Source organism: Leopardus geoffroyi, chromosome B4 (assembly GCF_018350155.1).
Source record: "Leopardus geoffroyi isolate Oge1 chromosome B4, O.geoffroyi_Oge1_pat1.0, whole genome shotgun sequence".
NCBI lineage: Eukaryota > Metazoa > Chordata > Mammalia > Carnivora > Felidae > Leopardus > Leopardus geoffroyi.
Window position 1 is genome coordinate 43,522,507 of NC_059341.1, and position 22,841 is coordinate 43,545,347.

Here is a 22,841-nt window from a genome sequence, read left to right on the forward strand (position 1 = left end):
TTTCTGCCTTTGTGTATTTTGCACATTTTTCGCAGGACACGGGTGCTGTGGTCTGAACTTGTATGTTGAAATCCTCATACCCAGAGTGATGGAATTGGGAGGTGGAGCCTTGGGGAGGTGATTCGGTGGAGTGGGTAGAGAGTGAGATTAATGCCCTTATCAAAGACGCCTGAGAGATGTCCCTTGTCCCTTCCACCATGTGAGGACACAAGGAGTCTGCAAACCAGAAGAGGGGACTTGCCTGACCATGCCAGCTCCCTGATGTCAGAATTTCAGCCTTCAGAACTGTGAGAAATATTTCTATTGTTCATAAGCTACCTAGTTTGGGGGTATTTTCTTGTAGCAGTTCAAATAGCTTAAGACAATAAGTATAATTTTAATCAGAAGAAAAATTTTTAGTTTTTCAATTAGTTATAAATGGGATCATACCTTTCAATATTTATATGTCCTCGTGCCCCCCCCCCCCAAAAAAAAAATAAAGGGAAAATAGCCAACAGTTATTAATGGAAACAATTTTGATGTGAAATTCTAGAATTGCTGGTCTGGAAATGCTTACGAGAATATAAGATCTCTTAATAGGTAATAGACAACTGTAGACTGTATCCAAGCATCTCCTCCAACACAGAGATTTAACTTTAAGTTTCAAGAAAAATAAAGTGTATAACCCCTGAGAGAACAAAGGAGGAGAATACTTGATATTCTAAAACTTGTTTCGTCTCAAATAAAGTACATCGGCTGAAAGGCAAGGAGTCCAGATGAAAACGAGGAACAGGAGGAGATCAGAGAGCTTACACTTTCGGCTGACAGCTGTTGTTCTGATTTCAGCAGAAGAACACTTTTATCCACAGCCCGGAGTGCGCAGAATGAGTCAGGGGCTGCTTGAAGGTAGAGATCCGTGTTGGAGCCAGGTAGCCCCTGCTCCTTAGAGAACTTCACGCTAACCTAAAGTGGAGGAAGAAAAGGAGAGTAAGATACTTATAAAAAAAATTTTTTTTAATCTTTATTTATTTTGGGGGGGGGAGGGGCAAGGAGAGAGGGAGACACAGAATCCAAAGCAGGCTCCAGGCTCTAAGCTGTCAGCACAGAGCCTGACGCAGGGCTCGAACTCATGGACCACGAGATCATGACCTGAGCTGAAGTCAGTCGCTCAACTGACTGAGCCACCCAGGCGCCCCTCATCCCTCCTGTTTTAATCACACCGACATTTATTGTGAGATCACCGCGTAAAGGCGATAGTAGTCATGTAAAGAAGGGGACACCGGGGAGAGAACTGCTTCGCTCCTCTCTCTCAGGACAGGAAAGAAATAGAAGAAACATCACCTTGTTTTTAAAGCACTTGTCAACCTGGAATCTGACACTGTCAGCCACAATTTCCCCACTCGGGTGAAGGGTGTAGACAAGCATGACAGCCACAGGAGCAAGATCGGCACTGATGTTGATCGGGAACGAGAAGTTTCCATTCCAGGCTGTGTAGTAGGAGATGTCATTAACTTTAGTGCCAAAACTTTCCTGGCTCACTGGCTACTTGGAATAAAAGAGAATGGCTGATGGGTAGCGGGAGCGAATTGGGCTTTGTGTTAAAGGCAAACAAGTTAAATAATGGGAACGACGTGGGCAGATAAAAAAGACTGCATAATTTAGGCGGCAACAATATTTGGGTTTGGCGGAGCACGTTTCTATAACGGGCTTGACAGCCTGGCAACGATTGAAAGGAGTTGAAATCACTTTCTCTGCAAGATTTGGAAGAATACCCTGGGGTCATACTATTGCTTTCCACCCACTAATCGTTAACGTTAAGTGCTCTTGACTCTATCCCTATAACATTTTCTTAGAAGGAAAGAAAAACGAAGGCAGAGTACCTCGTAAAAAAAAAAACAAAACACAAATGACTGTATTATGTTTACCTTTGTTTCTGATTTCCTTTTGTCCGCTGAGGAAGATAGCCCCTTTTACCATCACCTGGACGGAACACAGGAAACACGACGTGTAACATCACGCTATCTAACGGAATCTGAAAAATTGCTAATGACGGTCTGATGATAATTCTGTTCCAAAGATAAGGTAGCTTCTACGAACAAATGCAAAACTGCACCACTTGGAAAAGAACACAGAAACTTCTACGAACAAATGCAAAACTGCACCACTTGGAAAAGAACACAGAAACTGACGACGATGAATTGAAAGTCTATTATGTGCTAGCAACTTGGTAAATAATATGCAATTCACCACGCAAGGGAGTGTACAAAGCCCTGAATTATTTAGACTGTCTCGCTTCAAGGAAGCCAAGTCATGTCACTTCTCCACCACTGTTACCTTATTTGTAAACTGAAAAGTGTAACTTTATTTTTTCCCTTTGCCTCATAAGGATGAAATGGATAAATATGGAGACAGAGCCAAAAGGGCTCATTCCTTTTACTGCTTATTAAAATTAGCCTTCCCCTTTACTCTCTTGTCTCTGCCTAATGTTGTACTCTCATGAAGGGTCATGGATACTCGATGTGAATTATAACTGAATGTTTAAAAGAGCGGACTCTGAATAGCAGGTTTTTCAACCTTAGGGAAATTGAAATTGCCTTGGATGTTTTTACGTGTTCATTTACTTGTTTCTGTGTTTGTTTTTAGCAGATCCAAGGGTAGTCACAGCCACGTGGGGTCTGCTCACTCAGGAACAATGACATGATTGATGTCCCCGTTCCAAGCCGCCCTGTGCTAAGCAGACAATCAGACAAGACCCAAGGATCCATCAGTGGAGACTTACCAAATAAAAAAAGTTGATATTGGAATCATCCCTATATGCTTCTTTGTTTAGGGTGTAATGCACAGTAACAGTTTTCTGTTGATTGCATCTAAGCTGTTTTGGTTCAGGAACAATCTTCAGGAAGCTGTTGGTTCGGGAGTAAAAGCGTGAAACTGAGAAATGAGCATCCACATACTCCGGCGCTAACCAGCTGGGAGGATAGCAGTTCTTAGGTCGAATATACGTGGCCTATTAGGAAAAGAGAAGTAAAGGATGTTAGAGCTATAAACACTTTTAAGGACAGGGATTATTCCAGAATGGAAGGCTTCTTATCTCTTCACAGTAGAGAGGAATCTTAGTTTGTGGCTGACGTTTCAAATATCAAGTTATTGGAAGTAAAACAATAATTACGCTTTCTTCTTTTTTGGCGTACAAAACATGACCATAGTTGTATGTATATTTTATTAGGTCTACGCTAGTTTATTTTTACTTTGTAACTGAAGTCAGGGAATAGTCTTACACCCTGTGTCTGTCAGCTATATTTGAACGTGGATGAATTGTTTAACTCTAAAATTCTGTTCAAGAAGCAGAAAAATGGAAATCGTAGCATCTCCCCTATCCAGGCATCAAATGATAAAAGGGGATAAAAATGCCAAATCATCTTCATGAACTATTTCTGGTGTCTCAGAGGAAAATATTGGATGTTACAGACTTTATAACAATTGTACCAGGCTATTATCTCATCCTCTTGAGTAAGTATTCTTACATATTATTTAATGAACAAGGAGACATATAAAATACGTGAAAGTTTGCAACTTTTTAAAAATATATATATTTAAAATTTTTTAAATGTTTGTATTTATTTTTGAGAGAGAGAGAGAGAGACAGAGTGTGAGTGGCAGAGGGGCAGAGATAGAGGGAGACACAGAATCTGAAGCAGGCTCCAGGCTCTGAGCTGTCAGCACAGAGCCCGACATGAGGCTCGAACTCATGAACTGCGAGAACATGACCTGAGCCCAAGTCGACGGTTAACCGACTGAGCTACCCAGGTGACCCTAAAATATATTCTTTTTTTTTTTTTTCAACGTTTATTTATTTTTGGGACAGAGAGAGACAGAGCATGAACAGGGGAGGGGCAGAGAGAGAGGGAGACACAGAATCGGAAACAGGCTCCAGGCTCTGAGCCATCAGCCCAGAGCCTGAGGCGGGGCTCGAACTCACGGATCGCGAGATCGTGACCTGGCTGAAGTCGGACGCTTAACCGACTGCGCCACCCAGGCGCCCCTAAAATATATTCTTAATATAAATGATCTTTTAGGAGATTCCTAATGTTCAAAATTCCTAACACTCAAATACTTTGTGGGATCTTGTCTACTCTTTGGTGTCTTACTTTCAGGTTGAACTCTGAATCGAATATATCTGAAGTGTCGATGGAAAACAGAGCTTCCCCATTGTCGTCTGTGGTGTAGTTTCCTATAAATCTGTTATTTAGCTCCAATCGCAATAGCTTGTTCCCCATCGGTACATTATTAGGTCCAGAAAATTTAAGCTGTGCCAAAAAAAAAAAAAAAAAAGCATTAATTTTTAAAACTCAAAACTTCACATTTCTATAGAGAAAGAATTTTCTTTTTTTTTTTTTTTTAATTTTTTTTTCAACGTTTATTTATTTTTGGGACAGAGAGAGACAGAGCATGAACGGGGGAGGGGCAGAGAGAGAGGGAGACACAGAATCGGAAACAGGCTCCAGGCTCTGAGCCATCAGCCCAGAGCCTGACGCGGGCCTCGAACTCACGGACCGCGAGATCGTGACCTGGCTGAAGTCGGACGCTTAACCGACTGCGCCACCCAGGCGCCCCAAGAATTTTCTATTCATAAATGTGATCGCTTATTTGTAATTTTATTAAAATCCAATAGACAGAAAGATGGTCTATTAAATAGATACATAAAATGGAAACAGCTATAATTGTGTTGATCACTTTCCTTCCCCCGTGAGGGACTTTCTCTCATCTATCAGACATCGTGAGGCTACAAGTGTGTTATAGAAGTAGGAAAAAGATGTCCAGAAATTTTCAAAGGGCAATCCATGATCCAAGAAAATGAAATGAGAATATGTATTTTTAAGTCAAACCTACAGTTCCAAAATAAGGAATTCCTCTTCTGTAGAAAGAATCCATATTCTCAAAGCTCACACTCCCAAGCAATTGAGTGAGAAAAATGGAAGTCTTTTCACTGATCTGCACACCTGTAAGAAATAAAAAAAAATAGTGTGAGGGAGGATGAGTTGTTTAATCTAGAATCTCAAAAGAACAAATAGCTTAGGGGATATGTGCAAACTTCTATACAGAGAATTACATTCTTGTTCTGCATTGAAAGGAAAGCGTAGGTGCTTTGGAGTATGTTTCAGAATACTCTGTATCTATCTGGTATAATATACATCAAACTTAATAACATAATTAATGTGAAAATGCTTGGACCAGAAGCAGGAGAAAATGCTTTTAATTTCTTTCTTGTGACCATTCTACTCAGTTCTGGCTTGTAACTCCTTTTATAGCAGAGAATGTCACAGACATCTCTTGAGAGAAGGCTTTCACTTCCTTTAAATCTTTCTTTAGCCTGTCAAGATAATTATGCTTTTAGACTTTTCCCAGATAAGAAAAATATCTGAAAGCAAAGTAAATAGGAATGGATTGTGATAAGCAGAGGTAAACATACCTAGCTAAGTTACAATGTGACAAATACCCATAACAAATGCCATCACGCTATTGATCAAGTGTGTTTATACAAAGCACTTTATAAATAATATTATGTCACTCATTTTTAAGCAACAAAAATAGCAATTGAATCTGGCTTTCTCCACTCCAAATTAAATTCCACTTTCCTCTTTTTCTTTGTTATTCTTTTAACAATTGTTAATTGTTAACAATTAACAATTGTTAATCTTTTAACAATGATTTGATGAGCACTCATGTGCCATCTTGTAAATTTCTCAATGATATTTTATACCTGCAAATGTCTCCATTTGTATTAAATCAGAAGTTGACAAACTTCTGTGAAGAGGACCTCACAGCTATTATTCTAAGCTTGTGAACCGTAAGCTACACAACTTTCATATTTTAGCTGTTAAGCAAGGTAAACGAATGGGGTCGTGTTCTAGTAAACTTTACATAAAGAAGCGTGGAGCTGGGTTTGACATTCTAGCTGTAGATTGTGAACTTTTGTATTAAATCAAAGCTCAGACCTGGTCAATTGGTTATCAACTGATTTACACAAAATTAAAAAGAGTGCCTACTTTATTAGCTTAGCTTGCTACTTCAGAAGAAATCTCTGTCTGATTGATGCAGGCACAGAAGTAGATATAAACCTGTAACATTTACAGAATAAGTTTATTTTAAACATTACGAGGAAAATCTTTTTTCAGAAGCAACCTTCAAGTCGACCTATTGGTAAATGTACTCCACTTTACTATGTGGAACAATTATTGATCTCTGTTTGGCGAATCTTGTTTACTAGATACACTTCTCCCTAGGAAGCTGCATATACCCCCAGGTTGCCCATAAAACATGATCATTACCTGTCCCAAATTCCGTAACTGTTACAGCGGTTTGAAATGACATGAAAAATCCTGAACGGTAGAGTTGGAAGACTTTCGTATTCACAATTTGAGTCACACAACCGTTTCTCAACTGAAAAATGAAGAGAAGGTATAATGAAAAGATTAGGGATTCAAAAGTCTTAAAGGGATCTAGACTTTTAGCACAGATTTCTACCTTCCCCCACCACCCCATGGTTTCATCTCACAAACTTGTTGAAATGACCAAGAATGCCAAAAGAAGGGCTGGGAGTCCATCAGCAATTACAAGTGAAGGAGGTAATGTGTATTTGACAGACTTCAGGGATATTCTATTGACAACAATGTAGATGGCAAAAATTAAAGATGAGAATCCTATTTTAAGAATTAGAGATTAAAATCATCTTGAGTCTTCAAGTGTGTCACACAAGAACTCTTTTTAAGGTAAATTATTATTTAAAATGAAGAACAAATCTATAGATGATCTTTCATTGGTGACATCAGGAATGAGAGAAACGTAGATCTACTTATATTTTAAAATGAACGGTACTGGGGCGCCTGGGTGGCTCAGTCGGTTAAGCGTCCGACTTCAGCTCAGGTCATGATCTCACGGTCTGTGAGTTCGAGCCTCGCGTTGGGCTCTGTGCTGACAGCTCAGAGCCTGAAGCCCGTTTCAGATTCTGTGTCTCCCTCTCTCTCTGCCCCTCCCCTGTTCATGCTCTGTCTCTCTCTGTCTCAAAAATAAACATTAAAAAAAATTAAAAAAAAAATAAAATGAACGGTACTATTAATTCTAAATTTAAAATGGTAGAGGGATAGATCAATTCATCTGACTCTCAAAACTACCACATGAGGAGACTCGATTGTCATCACCATTATATGGATGAATAAACTGAAATATATAATCTGCCCAAGGTCACACAGATAGAAAGTGGTAGCTAGGCATTCTGATCCCAGAACATATGCTCCTCTGAACCATCAACTATAATGTTAACAACAACAAAAACAGGCAGTTTTACTTTGTCTATTTATAATACAATCAAATTACAAAGAAATGACAGAGGCGCCTGGGTGGCTCAGTTGGTTGAACGTCTGACACTTGATTTCAGCTCAGGTCATGATCCCAAGGTCGTGGGATCGAGCCCTACCTTGGGCTGTGCCCTGGATGTGGAGCCTGCTTAAGATTCTCTCCCTCCCTCTCTCTCTCTCTGCTCCTCCCCCCCCCCATTCACGCATTCTCTCTCTCTCTAAAAAAACAAAAATTAAAAATTAAAAAAATGAAAATAAAATGTAATCAGAAGAATCTTACATGCCTTGAAATTAAGAAAAAAACCATTTTTCAGTAATACCTGAGTCAAAGAGAAAATATAACGTAAATCAATAAGAATCTTGACATTAAAGACAAGGAAAAAAGGGTTTTGCATCAAAACCTATGGTATTAAGCTATGGTTAAAAGAGAAAGTAAAACACAATGTTTTTAAGGAGAAGAAACAACATTTTTTAAAACCACCAAAATAAACTAAAATTTCAGGGAAAAGAAAGAATATGATGATTATAAAAATAAATGATAGGGGTGCCTGGGTGGCTCAGTCGGTTAAGCGTCTGACTTCGGCTCAGGTCATGATCTCGCGGTCCGTGGGTTCGAGCCCCGCGTTGGGCTCTGTGCTGACCGCTCAGAGCCTGGAGCCTGTTTCAGATTCTGTGTCTCTCTCTCTCTCTGACCCTCCCCCGTTCATGCTCTATCTCTCTCTGTCTCAAAAATAAATAAACGTTAAAAAAAATTTTTTTTTTAAATAAATGATTTAGGGGCGCCTGGGTGGCTCAGTCAGTTGGGCATCCTCCTTTGGCTCGGGTCATGATCTCATGGCTCATGAGTTCGAGCCCTTCATCAGGCTCTGTGCTAACCGCTTAGAACCTGGAGCCTGCTTCAGATTCTGTGTCTCCCTCTCTCTTTGTTCCCACCCCACCTGTGCCGTGTCCCTCTGTCTGTCTCTCTCAAATATAAGAAATAAAACATAAAAAAAAAAAAATAAATGATTTAGGAACAAAAAAATAATATCAGAAAGGAAATAATAAACAAAAGTCAGAGGAAGTCCAACAAAACAGAATAACCTTTTACGAGCACTATTTAGAATAAAGAGGGAGACCAAAGTTGTATAAGATTAGATGCTAATACAACTTAGTATCCATTTAGAAGAAAACGAAATGTGTTATTTTACAACATAATCAAAACTACTTTATGTTGATTAGGGAAATTTTTAAAATGTTACAATCACGCTTAGATAGCTACACGTACAACATGGTGGTAGGTGAGAACTTTTTCTGAGGCTGAGAACCTGTAAACATCAGGAACTTTGGTATTTCAAAAATAACACAATCAAAGTCAATATTTAAATGACAGACTTGAAAAAATATTTGCTTAGGGGATAGAGGGCAATATTTATACTAAAAGAAAGTTTCAGTTTCACACAAACAGGGAAAACAAGGATCATTAAGAATTCTTGAAAGAACAAATTCAAACTCATAACGAAAATATGAAAATACGCTCAAATTCACAAATAATACCAATTAAAGCAAAATAAACTTCTTTCAAAATGGCAACATTTTAAAACCTGCTATATATATTGCAGGCAGTAACTTGGGAACTATAGTCCTCTCACACATTGCTGACAGGAATTTAAATGCTTAAAATTTTTTTTGACAATATTTTTCAAATGTAAAATTGTGTGTGATTCTATCATCTATCTATCTATCTATCTATCTATCTATAATCTACTTTGATTCATGAAACCCATGCGAAGGAATCTGTATGAAATACATAAAACCACTGATATAGAAAGATAGTTTTAGGGGCGCCTGGGTGGCGCAATCGGTTAAGCGTCCCACTTCAGCCAGGTCACGATCTCGCGGTCCGTGAGTTCGAGCCCCGCGTCAGGCTCTGGGCTGATGGCTCAGAGCCTGGAGCCTGTTTCCTATTCTGTGTCTCCCTCTCTCTCTGCCCCTCGCCCGTTCATGCTCTGTCTCTGTCCCAAAAATAAATAAACGTTGAAAAAAAAAAAAAAAAGAAAGATAGTTTTAGCAGATTATTTATTGCTATATTTGTCACACTGGGGAGCAAAAAGCCATTCGCGGAGAGAACACCCATCACTTGGTAAAATGACTAAATTACATTAAAATCACACTACAGAAAACTGCACTGCTGATATGGAAGAATTCGACTCAGCCTTTCTTTGCCTGCAATTCTTATCTACAGGAGTTCTGCTTGTCTTTAGCAAATCTCGATATTTACCAATTGATGTTCATCAATTTGGTGAGTAACTTCAGGACAATCAGACTTAAATTATAAACTGAAATATATGCAAATCTCATTTTCGAGGTCCTAAGTTGATCCTCAAATAAATGGACAGGATTGTTTATTGAGATTAGCAGGTAGGTACTCCGAATCGCAGGTGTGTGCGAATGAACTTTTTTCACAAGGACAATTCTAGATTGCATGGTTCCTATCAGGGATTTGTTAATTTAACAGATGACTAATGATTCCACATGGGAAGACCAGAGAGATCATCTAGACGGTATATAAAACAAGAAAACCAATAAGGTTTTTCAAATTTAAAAATTCTGTGAATCCATAGGTGGGTAACCATTTACACGGCCTAGAGAAAGAGACTATTGGTGGACGTTGTATTTGCTCCTGATTCTTCACCTTATCTAGCTACAGCCTCCATTACCCACAAAATGAAAATAATGTTTTTAAGTCCCTTTTATAAATGGAATTGTAGGGGCCAAGGGCAGGTTCCCCCCAAACATGCCACGTGGGCATATCGATATTTTATTTTATTTTATCATTTCATTTCATTTTATTTTAATTTAATTTTATTATTTTATTTTATATGTTTACTTATTGAGAAAGAGAGAGAGAGAGAGAAGGGGAGGGATAGAGAGAGAGGGAGAAAGCATTCAAAGTAGGGTCCATGCTGTCAGCACAGAGCCTGATGTGGGCTCGATCTCACGGCCATGAGATCGTGACCTGAGTCAAAATCAAAAGTCGGACACTTAACTTACTGAGCCACCCAGGCGCCCCAAGGCATATTGATCATTTTACATAAAAGTTACTTAAGAAAGAGCCCGTGCAAGGACACTTAGATCCTCCTTGGTCCCCCTGAAAGAAGGGAAAAAAAAACTCCCAGGTGAAAGGCACCCTCGCTGCACTAAAAAGTAAAAAGACATCCTTACCACCAGAGTCAGGGACTTTAAAGCCAAGAAAGCTCTAGAATAAAAACCCAAAAAACCCCCAAAAAAATCTTGTTGGTTTTTTTCTAATCTACTACCTCGACCCAAATTCCAATTCGAATTCCTTACTAATTAAAGCTTACAAACACCTGTTTTCTTTGTCCTGTCAATTCCTCACACATTTATTGTCCCTCTGTCAAAAAGTATAAAAGCTGCTTGCCTTGGTCATCTTTTTGGACCTCAATTTCATTATGGGACCGCTGTATGTACCTAGTAAAACTTTGGGTTTTTTTCTCCTGTTAACCTGTTTCATGTAAACTTCATTCTATTTAGTCTAGTGGAAGACTTTAAAGGGTAGAGGGAGGATTTTTCCTTCTCTACAGAATCGAAGAAAGAATAATAATGAAATATAATGAGAATGACAATAATAATAATGATTTGTACCTGCGCAATAAATTGTTCACATATTTCATTGTTGTTGTTCTCACAGTTCTCGGAGGAAAAGAATTTTCTGCACACCCGGATTTGAGCTCTTCCTTGCACCGGCTGGCCATAGGTGTACCTGGTAGGAGAAAGTGTAGTGACAATTATAGATGAACAATACCATGGGCCTCTTTTATGAGCTTTTTCAGAAATTGTATATGAAATCCGGAACGTATGGCTACCCCAATGACTGAATTGTATTAGCAATCATCATCTATTAGTGCTATCTTCCCCACAGAATTCAAGTTCAATTAGGCATGTGATCTGTTATGAGGATTCGGCTGCCTTTTTAAAAATCAAACTCAAGGGGTGCCTGGTTAGCTCAGTTGATATAGCGTGTGTCGGCTGATCTCGGCACTGTGAGTTCAAGCCCCACGTTGGGCACAGAGCTTACTTAAAAGAAAACAAAAATCAAATTCAGGGAAATGGAGAACCTAAAGTCTCAGCAAAAGGGATTTAATGATCACATCGAGTTTTTTAAATTACATTTTAGCCTGATAGGAATATTATAAAATTTGTCTGCAGCACCATTTTTTTTTTAGCAGAAAATATATATGGATCTAAGTAACATGTGGATTATTAGGATTTTTTTTTTAAGTTTATTTATATTTTGAGAGAGGCAGAGATAGTGCAAGTAGGGGAGGGGCAGAGAGAGGGAGACAGAGAATCCCAAGCGGTCTCCGCACTGTCATCTTGGAGCCCGATGTGGGGCTCGAACTCAAGAAACCGTGAGATCATGACCTGAGCCAAAACCAAGAGTCAGAGGCTTAACCGACTGAGCCACCCAGGCGCTCCTGGATTATTTAGGATCTTAAAATACTTCCAGATAAATACTTAAAAAAATTTTTTTATATTTATTTTTGAGAGAGAGAGAGAGAGACAGAGTGCGAGCAGGGGAGGGGCAGAGAGAGAAGGAGAGACAGAACCTGAAGCAGGCTCCAGGCTCTGAGCTGTCAGCCCAGAGCCCGACACTGGTCTGTGACTCACAAACCGGAAGAGCATCACCTGAGCCAAAGTTGGACACTTAACCGACTGAGCTACCCAGGCACCCCCAGATCAATACTTTAAACAACAATTCTCATTGTACATCCAACAAATGTAGCAGGTATGAAGATTGGCATAAACAGATAAATTTTGATCAAAAGTATGTCTTGTGGGGTGAGATTAAATAAATATCTCATTTTCTCCTAAAACACACAAAAACCCACAACACAAGGTGGGGTTTTTTTTTTTTTAATTTCAATCAAAGGCAAATACAGTTGATTTGAAATTTTTTGTTATTTGAGGATTGCTTCATTTAGAAAAACATAGCACCTGTGAAATTAGTAAGTAGTAAAACTGAAAATAATTAAATTTATCAATGATAATATTTTTTTTCTAATTGTTGGGCACTACTATGTATCTGGTGGTTACACAGATGATCTAATTTATTTTTTAAGTGATCCTGAGACGTAGGCGTATAATGTCATTGCGCTGATTAGTGAACTGAGGTCAAGCAACTCGTCTACGTTGTAAGATACGGAATTGAAATTCAAACTCTGATCTTCCTCCCTTCCCACAGTCTGGGCTCTTCCACTAAGTTGCTTTTCTCTCCTTACTTAAAAATTCTCAATGCTTCTGAGAATTCGATTCGAGTCAAATCGCTAAAATCATCCGTGAGCTTTAAAGATCAATTACATATAACACAGCGGCAAGACTCAGATCAGGCCACAGGTGACACACCTGAACGTATCTTGTTATTGCTTCTTACTGTCTTTTGCTTACAAAATAAAACTCTCATTGTCGTATTTTCTAGGGGTTAACACATGCCTGTGAAATATGTAGCTTAAGTGCTCGTACAGATCAGAAAGAATAAACATTTTCCCTTTGTGATTTGAAAAGCTTTTGGTGGATACTAATGCGGTTTATTAAGGTGTCTTTGCCTATAGGCGCGTTTTCTTCCCTGTTTGCTAAAAGGGGGCCGTTTGCCAAAATACCCTGGCTTGCTGTTGTTTTCTCAAGTTAAGTGCCAGGGAGTCCTGAAGAAACAATGCACAGACGTAGTGCGTGCGACCTGAAGTAGGCAACTCTTGCATGGATGTTCACTCCTAGACATACTGATTTTATTCATCCTGCTCCTGTAACCTGCGCAGAAATATTTCTGTAGCCACGAGAGCTTCTGTCTCAACTGCCTGGTCCTGTTGCAGGGCATCATGATTGCTGATAACTGAATACCATGTCATGTCAAATCTAAATGAAAGGTAACATTCAAGAAGTTTTTGAGAACTCCCAATTCTGTATCAACAGTTTAGCAAGTCTCCTATGAAGGCGATACTTGATAAATACTTTGGCTCTCCTGATATCTGTGTCGTACTTTTTTTTTTTAGCATACCCCTGGGCAGATAAATTATAGGTATTAATCCCATTGACAATTCTGGCTCGTGTGGGATTTTATGAGTGAAACTAGTTTAGGAGCCTGGATTTTTTGAAGCTTATTTGATTACCTCCTTATTTTTAGCACACATATCTACATCTTTCATATATTACGTTTATGAAATTCTAGCACGTGTCAGCTACTCTCCACCAAAACAAGAAAATATGCATAAAGTTGTACTAGAGTCCAAAGAACATTGTAGATACTGTCAGCCTTTCACCCAATATATCTTTTTTTTTTTTTTCAACGTTTATTCGTTTTTGGGACAGAGAGAGACAGAGCATGAACGGGGGAGGGGCAGAGAGAGAGGGAGACACAGAATCGGAAACAGGCTCCAGGCTCTGAGCCATCAGCCCAGAGCCTGAGGCGGGGCTCGAACTCACGGATCGCGAGATCGTGACCTGGCTGAAGTCGGACGCTTAACCGACTGCGCCACCCAGGCGCCCCTCACCCAATATATCTTTAAAGTACCCTGACTCTACTCAAGAGTATTTTGAAAGTCAAAATCTACTTTGAAATCCTCTGAAAATGCTCTAAAGCAAACTATTTCCATGTCGCCAATTAAATAAAAAGTTGGAACAAATATGTCATATATTAAAATTTTTAATTGTTTATATAAATTATAACAGAGGTCTTGGTTAGAAGAGTACTTCTGAAGTCAAATAGTATTGGTCTAAATCCTAAGTCGACTATCAAAAGGCGCCATTACTGTTGATAAATTATTTCAGTTCTCTGTGTCTTGTTGTCTTTTTTTTCTAAAACAAAGATGATAATAGCTCCTATCACATAGCATGGGGGTAAGAATATAATAAGGGCAATGCTCAGCACAGAAATTGGCATTCAATAAATATTAACTATATTAATTATTATTAAAAATTTGAGAAAAGGCATCATACTCTTAAAAATGTAAAAGGCATTCGAAATAATTTCCCAAAAAGAAAACTAAAATTTCTCAAATCATACAGGATTTTTTTTTCACGCGAGGAGGATTCAAATTAATTCTAATTGTTAAAAATACCTTTTTTCCCACTATGACATTTTGAAGAGTTTCTTTTTTATTTAAAATGAAAATATCGGGGCGCCTGGGTGGCGCAGTCGGTTAAGCGTCCGACTTCAGCCAGGTCACGATCTTGCGGTCCGTGAGTTCGAACCCCGCATCGGGCTCTGTGCTGACCGCTCAGAGCCTGGAGCCTTGTTTCCGATTCTGTGTCTCCCTCTCTCTCTGCCCCTCCCCTGTTCATGCTCTGTCTCTCTCTGTCCCAAAAATAAATAAACGTTGAAAAAAAAATTAAAAAAAAAATGAAAATATCAATGATGGTGAAGATTCAGTGAGGCAGGTACTTCTGTATCAGCTGCTGGAACTTTACACTGATGCAACGTATTTAGTGAGTAATACGGCAATCAAAAAACTAAAAGAATGCTATACATTGTCTTGACAATTCCAGTTCTGGACATCTTTCTTAAGTAAATCGTTTTTAATTCAGAAGACACTTCTTATACACTTATACACAAAGACATATACTATAATAGTGTGGAAAAAAAATTGAATAGCCTCCATGTTATATAATAAAGAAGAGTTAATTTGGTATGGCCACATAGTTATGTTTATGCAGCAAGGAATTGGAATTCGTAAAAGATGAGCTGAATATGAAGACGTGTTTTCTTAATTATAGTGTATAGAAAAGGATGATTGCAGTTGATGAATATGAAAAGATTCATACAAGACTAGAAGAAAATACCTTACAAGGTAAATGGCAGTCGGCAGAATTAATTACAGGTAATTTCTTATGGTTTTCTTTGTTTTTAAAATATTTTACAATGAGAATTCACTCTTTCTCTAACAATCTTAAAGGAAGCATATAAATAAAGTTCCATGGTTAATCTCATTTCTCACTCTTTCTGAGCTCTATATTGACCGTTGGAGTCAAATCTCCTGAATACTTACTTAGCACATACATTCACTTGGAATTCATCATCCGAAATGGTTACTGTTTGTGGTGCACTGACCTTAACTTCAAACCTGGGCAACACTGGAAACAAAAAGAAATAGACTTCAGCCCCTACAATCACTGGTGAGAAAAACTTATGGCAATCATGTAACCAATCATGTAACTAGGCAGGTTTCTGTGCACAACATTTTCCTACGTGTGCATCTCGATAGCCCACATTCCAACTGCCCCCAATTCTGTGTGTGGCACCGGTAAGTGATAGGGCCTTTCCTTTATCTTCCCTGTCCTCAGAACTTCACATGTTATTTATCGTAATCATTTAGATCGTCTTAGAAGATTGTCTGGATTCTAGAAGATGAGACATTTCCCAGGTAGGAAGGTCAGGGGTAGAATAAGGATACGGGGCAAGAAGGAAGGATGATAAAACAAAAAACCGCAAGAAAGGAAAATGGCAGAAAATCAAATCAAGCCTCACCTAAATCTTTTGCCTAAATCTAACATAAAAATTGTTTTGTTCAGCCCTTTGAACTCTTCCTCTATAAGGGAACAACCATAAGTAGTAATTCATTACCATATCTATCAACAGTAAATTGGTGTGTCAGTGTCCTTCCTGATTTTTCTTTCACGATAATAGAGTAATCTCCAAATATTGGTTCTGAAATCAGTTGGAATGAGAGTTGGGTAATGTTTTGAAAGGAGGTCACATTTTGCCACTGAAAAATCCTATTGTGTTGAGGATCCTAGAAATAAAGAAGAAATAAAATTAGAGGTCATGTAGAGTATTATCCTTTCCTTCTTTATTCTGAGTACCTTCTTTTTTTTTTTTTTTTTTTTTTTTTTAATTTTTTTTTTTTCAACGTTTATTTATTTTTGGGACAGAGAGAGACAGAGCATGAACGGGGGAGGGGCAGAGAGAGAGGGAGACACAGAATCGGAAACAGGCTCCAGGCTCTGAGCCATCAGCCCAGAGCCCGACGCGGGGCTCGAACTCCCGGACCGCGAGATCGTGACCTGGCTGGAGTCGGACGCTCAACCGACTGCGCCACCCAGGCGCCCCCTGAGTACCTTCTATAGTTATTGGAAGTAAAGAAAACTACCATTTTATTGCACTAATATCTCGCACTGTAAAAATAACATAACTTCCTCGGGTATACAAATTCAATATTACAGTATGTCTCTGTTAAGCCCCAAAAGGATAAGAACAACAATCTCTAACTATTGCTTTGGATTTTTGTCTTTCTGAACCAGAGTTCCATAGTTAACAAGTTTAAAACACAGGGGCGGGGCACCTGGGTGGCTCAGTCGGTTGAGCGGCCAGCTTCGGCTCAGGTCATGATCTCACAGTCTGTGAGTTCGAGCCCCGAGTCGGGCTCTGTGCTGACCGCTCAGAGCCTGGAGCCTGTTTCAGATTCTGTGTCTCCCTCTCTCTGCCCCTCCCCCGTTCATGCTCTGTCTCTCTCTGTCTCAAAAATAAATAAGCGTTAAAAAAAAAATTAAAAAAAAAAATAAAACACAGGGGCGCCTGGGTGGCTCCGTCGGTTAAGCATCTGACTTTGGCTCAGGTCATGCTCTCACTGCTCGTGAGTTCGAGCCCCTTGTCGGGCCCTGTGTTATAGCTCAGAGCCTGGAGCCTGCTTCAGATTCTGGCTCTGTCTCTCTGCCCCTCCCCTGCTCACACTCTGTCTCTCTCTCCCTCTCAAATATAAAATTAAACACAAAAAATTAAAAAAAAAAATAAAACACAACGTGCCTGTTCCAGAGTAGTGCTTTCCACGGTAGAGTGGACCCACTCCAACAGATGCATAAGGAGGGATTTCTTCTAGCAAATACTTCTATTTGTCACTGGTGTTTATTGGTCTATAAATAAACTGGTTATGAGTTTGCACACTGCATGCAAGAGCTGTTTAATGGGAGTTCTACATTTTCTCCTTTATTTGTTTTTAGCACATTGCATCTTATGTGAGCCTGCTTCCATAACTTATTTAAAGATATCAACCAGTTGTGATTAAAGAATTCCTGATAAAAAGATTTCTACAAAGAAACAAAAACATTATTTACTACTCACTTAATTTAATTTTTTTTTTTCTTTCCTCTACAAGAAAGCCTAGAAAACTAAATTAATTTTCCAGGCTTCCTTTCAGTAAGGATTGTCCGTATGACCAATGTAACCAAGTTGGCCAATGAAATGACCGATGTAACCAGCTTGGCCAATGAGATGTAAGCAGAAGTCACCGAGTAGACATTATTTCTAAAAGAATCAGATGCGGCTGGCCTTGAGAATAAAACAACACACTGAGGCCAGCAGAGAGGTTAAGTAGAAGAAGCCCAGATCCTTCGTAATATTATGTTGTTCTTGTCCCAACTTTAAAGTGCCTGCACCCAGACTTAGTGGTTTGTGAAAACAATAAAACTTTTACTCATTTAAACCAATGTTGGTTAAGCTTTCTGGTGCTTTCAGTGGAACAGTAGCTGAATTAGGATGTGAAGATAATGCCATTTACAGATTACGAATGGTGCGGAAGACATGAAAATGGCTGACTTGATATTTATCCTACCGGAAGGATGAGCTATTTGCCACCCACGTAACAAAGTCAAAAAAATTCGTATTATAAAGACAATTTGGAATATTTATATACGTATATATTGACGATGAACCTAGATCTCAGTGTATTAACATTTAATTTTTTTTTTTAAATCTTTATTTATTTTGAGAGAGAGACAGAGTGTGAGCAGGGAAGGAGCTGAGGGGAGGGAGACACAGAATCCGAAGCAGGCTCCAGGCCCTGAGCTGTCAGCACAGAGCTCGACACGGGGCTCAAACTCACGAACCACGAGATCATGACCTGAGCCGAAGTCAGACGCTTAGGCAACTGAGCCACCCAGGCGCCCCTCAGTATATTAACATTTAGACTTAGTTAATAGTAATAATACATATTGCACGTAGAAATTAAAGTATGTGTGTTGGAGTTGATGGACACAAAAGATTTACTGACAGACTTAAGATCTGAAATTAAGTCACACTCTACTGCACTAGAGCTTTGAACTGTAGAAGGAGACTCCATTAACTATTTTCTGAAAGCAAAAGGTCCATTTTGTAATAATATCACCGACTCTATTTCAAATCTTTAGGTGTTTATGTTTTCTATTTCCTTAAAATAAGATATGGTTAAATTAACATTGAGAAGGGCCAGTGGCCAAAATTAAGCAATTTTAAACATAAACCTCCCTTAGAAGGAGCCCAATCTTTTATTTTCTGTGGAAATCCATTACTGCATTTGCCACACAGGATCAACACCAAAGTGGCAGCTTTTTATTTACATCTTCGGCTGATGCCTTACATTGTAAGTAGATAAAGATTTCTCTTCCCCTTATTTCAGTTCCCTTACTTTCTAACTACACCTCATGAAAACTACACGCACACGCACACACACACACACACACACACACACAGACACATCCTTATTTATCTGAATATTCAAAATAACGAGTGTGATAAAGCAGATCGCTTACCTGAAGTGTGATCAACGGATACTGAAAAGAAAAAAATGCAGGTTAATATTGTAATAGTGCTTTTTTTTTCTTTTTTGCCAGATATTGCATTGTTAAGATCGTCTGGCTTCATGTTGAGACGGCCTTAAGTTTCGCAGAAGACCAAGTTTCCGTAGCTAAGCGTGCCAAGGAAACCCCAAATGTGAGAGATCCTGAACCTCATCAGGGAGGTGGAAGGCAGGTTCCATGCAACCCATTTTTTCCCCCTTATATGATGAAAAGACCTAAAGAAGTACAAACTAACTCCCAATAAAGACAAGTTCTAAATTTGGGGGTCAGCATTAAAACTCCACTTGCACAGTATTCCATGTTAGAATCAATTTCCGTACTTATGCAAAGCCTCCTGGTGACACTTTAGATGGTAATGGATTTGTTTACTTTGCTTCGATTTCATTGTACCGGTAGAAATTAATGAACTCACCAATTCCTCAACAGGTCTGAACTTGGTATCCAGCGTCACGATGCGAATTTGAACTAAAAGAAAAGAGGAAGAAGGGATGAATGCTTGTAAATAGACATAGGTATGTCTATGAATGCTTGTAAATAGACATAGCAGTTAATTGTCTCGCTGTCACGGAATGCTGCCCTGTGTCCCCTAGCTCTGATGTGACCCTTTGAAATTTGGGTCCTATTTGGAAAGAGCTCTCGTTACACATTTGTAATTCCTCTGTTGACTGTTGACGATGCTCTATTATTACCAAAGCTGCTACCACCACTGGAAAGTTTGGCCCTAAATGGCCCACAGGAACACCTTAAAAATTGGTGCCTCGGGGCACCTGCGTGGCTCAGTCAGTCGAGCATCTATCTGACTTTCGATTTTGCCTCAGGTCATGATCTCAAGGTTTATGAGTTCAAGCGCCACATCGGGCTCTGCACTGACAGTGTGGAGCCGGCTGCGGAATCTCTCTCCCTCTCTCTGACCCTCCCCGGCTTGCATATGTGTGCGCATGCACGCACGTGCTTTCTCTCTCTCAAAATACATAAACGTTATAAAAAATTGGTGCCAGAATTAATTGTAGAAAGAAAAATGTGAAGTATGTAGAGTGGAAGTTAAACATAATTTTCCGGAAAAGGATAGTAACGTTGGCAAACATTAAATTAATTTTAGGAGAATTCCAGAAAGATCATTTTAACTACCTTTATATACGTAACTGTCATTATAACATTTTAATAAGTACAGAGAGAATATAATGCAGGGAAAAAAATCTCACTATAGGAATTCTGTTTTAATTCTTTTATTTCTTTTCAAAATAAATCATACAAATATGTAATATTAGAAGAAAATGCATAGATGCTGTCATCCAACCCCCTAACTTTACAAATGAGAAAGCTAAAGATCTCAAAGAGCAGAATTTCCTTGGCGAAATCCAATAATTTATTGGTACGGCCGAAACAAAAACCACCCCAGTTCAGAATCCTGGTTTGGTGTTCTTTCTGCCACCTTTTACTTACTACAATACTAAAGAAAATAGAAGAACTCTGCTTAGGTTATCAGATTAGTGATTATTTCCACTGGCATGAATAATAATAATAATAAGGAGTCTTTGTGCTAGGTCCTATTTTACATTGACTGTCTCATTTTATTCTCACACTATTTCCGGAAGGGAGGCATTTTTATTCCCTCCATTCTACGGATGAAAAGACTGAGTCTACACAGAGATTTACTTAGCTGGCCCAACTGGTAAATTATGGAGCAAGAAATGAAACCAAACGTTTTGCATCCCAGGCTCGTATCCATTTTATTACGAAAGTCTGTCACTAGAACTTTTAAACTTTTAAAGTGGCATGCACGAGTTTAAGAAGCAAAGCATTCAGTTCCTGGGGCTGGAGGGGGCACTGTTACGTAACTGACCTAGGCGGCCAGTAGAAATTCGAGAAATCCGTGATCCCATAACATTCAGAATAAACTTTAGACTGACATTCACACGTTTGGGGTGCTCTAAATTTGAGGAATATGTTCCTGAGGCCAGTGAAACACAGGAAACAAGAACACTGACTTACCCTTCTGTCCAAGTTTATAGATGGGCTTATCTGTCTGCACAAAGGTTACGGTCTCCTCTGAAGCGAGTGCTACGGACCTCCTCTCGAAGATTTTAAGAGTCTCTCCCTTAGCCCGCAATGTCACAAAGGCCAACGGCTCAGAGGACTTTTGAGACACCTGTTCATGTTAAAGAGCAGAGAATGGGAAAACAAGTTGTAGACATTGAGCCGGTAAACAAGGTCTTAAATTGGCTTCTCAGGCCGCGAGCTTCTAGAGAGGACCTTATGTCTTAAAGGGAGACTCGGAGACCACTTTTTACAATTGCTTTAGTTAGCATGAGGACTGTTTCTGACAAACTTATTTTTACGTCCGCTAGCCTTCTATTTTCTGTGTGTGTGTGTGTGTGTGTGTGTGTTGCCCTCACTGTCAATCTTGCTTCTTTTTACCTGTATTTTCTTTCCTCATATTGTTAAACGGTTCTATCCAAAGAACAGTGATTGTGCTTGATTATCACTGCCTATGAAAGAATAATGGCAGTATTTCACAGGTTTTGTTGCATGGGTAAATTTTCCTTTTGTTTCTTGCCTCTCAGGAAGTCTCTAATCCCATTCCCTAGCTTCCACATTTCATCCAAAATCAAGGTTTGTTATCCCTCTAAAAGTAATGCTTTAATGCTTATTTGTTTTTGAGAGAGCGCAAGTTGGGGAAGGGGCAGAGAGAGGGGGACAGAGGGTCCCAAGCAGGCTCTGCGCTGACGGGAGCGAACCTGATGTGGGGCTCGAACTCCCGAACCATGAGATCATGACCTCCGAGCCGAAGTCAGACATTGAACCGACGGAGCCGCTCAGGGACCCCTCTCTAAAAATAATTTTTCAGTAATAATTTCCTCACCCCCGCTGAAGTTCGGAAACGGCAAGTTCAGTGCCTCACCTTGAAATCTGCACAAGCGTAGAAGTTATCGTCGTCCACAGACTGGTCAAAAATCGTGGTGTTGTATCCATCATATTCTAGGACAACACTCAAGGATACAGATTCGTTAAGGTTTGAAAGGTGGAGACAAGCCTTGTCTGTAGAATGACTCTGCATCACGGAGGACACCCATAGAATATATTGCCTGTGCAAAGAAAGTAAACAAGGCTTTAAACAAGTGTACCAGAAACGCAGAACACGCATAAGAAACAACTTTAACGTATTGAAATGTTTCTGAAACATTTTTCATAGCATTGCGATAAACTTGAGTATGTAGAGAGAGGCATCTTAAGAAAAAGGTCCTAATTCCCTCATGCGCTTATTTAAAATTTATAAGGCAAACCAGCACTCAGTCTCAGAAGTTGAAACGGTCAAGTAGAATCATATTTTAACACCGCACGCATTTCCCCCGGTCGCTTTGCCAGGACTCAGGGTAAGAATACAGAGTATACATTTTCTTACGGTTCTGAAGCCACAGAAACAGTAAAATGAAGCAAGAAGGTGCTCAGAAAAATGGTGGGCACCATTTTATCCCAGTGTCTGAACAATACAGACTTCAAGGTAAATATTCAAGCTCTCTCTCTCTCTCTTTTCTTCTTATTCGATGTTAGCTGCCCCAATTATCCACTTTCTTTTCTTCCTTCCACTCTGCCTTTCCCTGTACGTTGTTGCTTTTATAGTCAGGCACGACGAAGGATCAGTTACTTTTTGGAACAAGTCACTTGGGACCCATCAATCACACGTAGAATAGCCTCTCCCATTACTTCTGGAGCAAGGAGGGGCGTGTTATCGCTTTATATATAAAACTTCCTTCTTAAGTTCATTGGATGCTGCTCTGTTTTTGGAATCAGCAGCACAGGTTGGACAGGAAGCAACAGAAAACAAAGAAAACAGTTGTGCAACACTTAAGAGCTCATTCATTTAATTTAGCACTTCCCTCCCGGGGCTGACCGCAGTATCAG

The 22,841-nt window shown here is 39.4% G+C and overlaps 1 protein-coding gene across 2 annotated transcripts in view; it reads right to left on the reverse strand.

Moving 5' to 3' along the window:
- Window positions 1–22,639, reverse strand: part of LOC123590576 (ovostatin homolog 2-like) — a 76,710-nt gene extending 54,071 nt beyond the window's left edge. For both annotated transcript variants that reach the window (XM_045463851.1, XM_045463850.1), the window contains exons 1-15: window positions 22,342–22,639; window positions 21,841–22,024; window positions 20,931–21,087; window positions 19,351–19,403; window positions 18,891–18,911; window positions 15,952–16,120; window positions 15,377–15,461; window positions 10,980–11,097; window positions 6,309–6,420; window positions 4,870–4,979; window positions 4,128–4,286; window positions 2,759–2,986; window positions 1,905–1,959; window positions 1,321–1,466; window positions 793–942 (exon numbers count right to left, since the gene is read on the reverse strand). In XM_045463851.1, coding sequence (XP_045319807.1) covers window positions 793–942; window positions 1,321–1,466; window positions 1,905–1,959; window positions 2,759–2,986; window positions 4,128–4,286; window positions 4,870–4,979; window positions 6,309–6,420; window positions 10,980–11,097; window positions 15,377–15,461; window positions 15,952–16,120; window positions 18,891–18,911; window positions 19,351–19,403; window positions 20,931–21,087; window positions 21,841–22,024; window positions 22,342–22,406 — 1,812 coding nt within the window. In that variant the 5' untranslated portion in view covers window positions 22,407–22,639. The remainder of the gene's footprint in view (window positions 1–792; window positions 943–1,320; window positions 1,467–1,904; window positions 1,960–2,758; window positions 2,987–4,127; window positions 4,287–4,869; window positions 4,980–6,308; window positions 6,421–10,979; window positions 11,098–15,376; window positions 15,462–15,951; window positions 16,121–18,890; window positions 18,912–19,350; window positions 19,404–20,930; window positions 21,088–21,840; window positions 22,025–22,341) is intronic.
- Between the last annotated feature and the right edge of the window lie 202 nt (window positions 22,640–22,841).